The sequence below is a fragment of the Grammomys surdaster genome, unplaced genomic scaffold (genome assembly GCF_004785775.1).
Source record: "Grammomys surdaster isolate TR1022 unplaced genomic scaffold, NIH_TR_1.0 269, whole genome shotgun sequence".
NCBI lineage: Eukaryota > Metazoa > Chordata > Mammalia > Rodentia > Muridae > Grammomys > Grammomys surdaster.
In genome coordinates, this window is record NW_021604710.1 from 1,593,990 (window position 1) to 1,596,094 (window position 2,105).

The following is a 2,105-nucleotide window of genomic DNA, read 5'->3' on the forward strand; positions in this document are numbered from 1 at the left end:
GAAAGACACAATCCTCTAAATACTAAGTCAAATAAGACTTTGAATCTAAAATTACTAAATTTTCTTGCCATTAAAGTAAGGTTAGGTGTTTTGGAGAAGAACTGATGTTCCAATAATTTAAATCATGAAGGTCTCACTTCTTTTCTTTTTAATTTCAGAAACATCATTACATCTTATGGTGATCTTCAGTGTGGATGATCTTGAAACTCAGAAGTGTCAGCCTGCAGCATGCTTTGAAAAATACCTGTTCAGCTGTGAAATTCATGGGCCAGGAATTTGTGAACCAGACGTGGGTGAATGAGTTTATCCTCTTGGGACTTTCCAGTGACCAGAACACTCAGATCTTTCTTTTTATCCTGATCCTTGTCATGTACATCATAACTGTTGTGGGCAATTCTCTGATTCTTCTCCTCATCAGACTGGACAGCAGGCTTCATACTCCCATGTATTTCTTCCTCAGTGTTCTGTCCACAGTGGACCTTTGCTATGGGAATAGTATTGCCCCACAAATGCTGGCTCACTTGGTTTCATCCCAAAAGCTCATCCCTTTCCACAGCTGTGTGCTCCAGCTCTGTGTCTCCTTGGCCTTGGGTGGTTCTGAATTCTTCCTTCTGGGAGCTATGTCCTATGACCGCTATGTGGCAGTATGTTATCCATTGCACTACACTGTCATCATGGATGGAGGACTGTGCCTGGGGTTGGCTGCCAGTTGCTTGGTGGCTGGTTTCTTGAATTCACTGATGGAGACAGTAATCACCTTCCGTCTTCCTCTGTGTCACAATGTCATTAATCACTTTGCCTGTGAGACCCTTGCAGTGCTTCGGCTAGCCTGTGTAGACATCTCTTTCAACAAGGTCATGGTGGCCGTCTCAGGATTTCTGGTGATCATGCTTCCCTGTTGCCTCGTTCTATTCTCTTATACTCAGATAGTCATTGCCATTCTGCACATTCGCTCTACTCAGGGACGTCACAAGGCCTTTGGGACTTGTGCCTCTCACCTCACTGTGGTTTGTATGTGCTTTGGGGCCACAATCTTTACTTACCTTGGGCCACGTTCTGCCTCGTCCGAGGACAAAGAGAAGATGGTTGCTCTGTTCTATGCTGTGGTGGCACCCATGTTGAACCCTGTGATCTACAGCTTGAGGAATAAAGAAGTTATGGCTGCTCTTAGGAAACTTGTTGAAAAATTAAAGTAAAAGAATGAAGATCTCAAGAGGTCTGTGCTAACTGTCTTCAGAACCAAATCAGAAATCATATAGATGCAGGTAGAGCTCTTGTACTTCAATTAGGAAAATTGATCATTGTGATCACATGGCTGTGAACAAAGAAGTTTCTACACATGTTTAATGAGTTTTGTCACACAGAACAACACTGACCATTTCAGTTACCTATGAGATGTCCCAGTGAGATCCTCCTCCTCTGACATGCAGTGATTTGTAGACTTCTTCTTCCAACTCTTGATCTTGTCAATCTGTTAGTGAGAGGGGAATGAGCCTCAGCTTTTCCAAACATACTTGGCCTTGGATTCTTGTTCTACCTTTCATTAACTGTACTCTCTGGTCAGTTTCTGTACTATTTTATGCCACAAACATTTTGTTTTTCTAAATATAGAAAAATAGTAAGCTTCTAGAGTGGCTGTATAAATGAGCGGGAATTTATATTAAATGCTCACCCATCATCAATACAGGAAATGTTCACTTTTGGTCAAAAAATTGTCAGCAAATTCAAAAACATATTCATCTTACTAATACAAAACAAATTATTCTTGTTTCGCCTTTGAAGTTATGGGTACAATCAGTTGGAAATTTTGAGATGTAGACTGAGCTCTGACAATTCTTGCCAAAGGAGAAAATTTTACATCAATTATAAATAAACAGTACAAATGCATGACTTTTCTTTCATTTTGATAAGTTCAGTTCTTATAAGAATGAAGTGGGCTCTCTAGAATTTTCAATTAGAAATATTTCATGTAGCCTCAACATTCTCAGGTGTGCCAAAGACCAGCCTTGGCTTGGAAAGGGGTTCCTGAGAGAAGGGGACTAGAAGTGGTGAAACAAATGACATGAAGTCAAATCCTGGATCCAAGCTGATAGCCTTATGATCAG

General features: G+C 40.8%; 1 protein-coding gene across 1 annotated transcript; it reads left to right on the forward strand.

The window, feature by feature from the left end:
- Positions 1–263: 263 nt before the first annotated feature.
- On the forward strand, positions 264–1,196 carry LOC114628544 (olfactory receptor-like protein OLF3). The gene has a single exon (XM_028776429.1). It carries the CDS (start codon positions 264–266, stop codon positions 1,194–1,196), a length of 933 nt encoding a protein of 310 aa, XP_028632262.1.
- Positions 1,197–2,105: the final 909 nt, after the last annotated feature.

Bases quoted from the DNA above. Each gene is read 5' to 3' on its own strand.
- LOC114628544 (XM_028776429.1), top strand. From the start codon at position 264: ATGGGCCAGGAATTTGTGAACCAGACGTGGGTGAATGAGTTTATCCTC.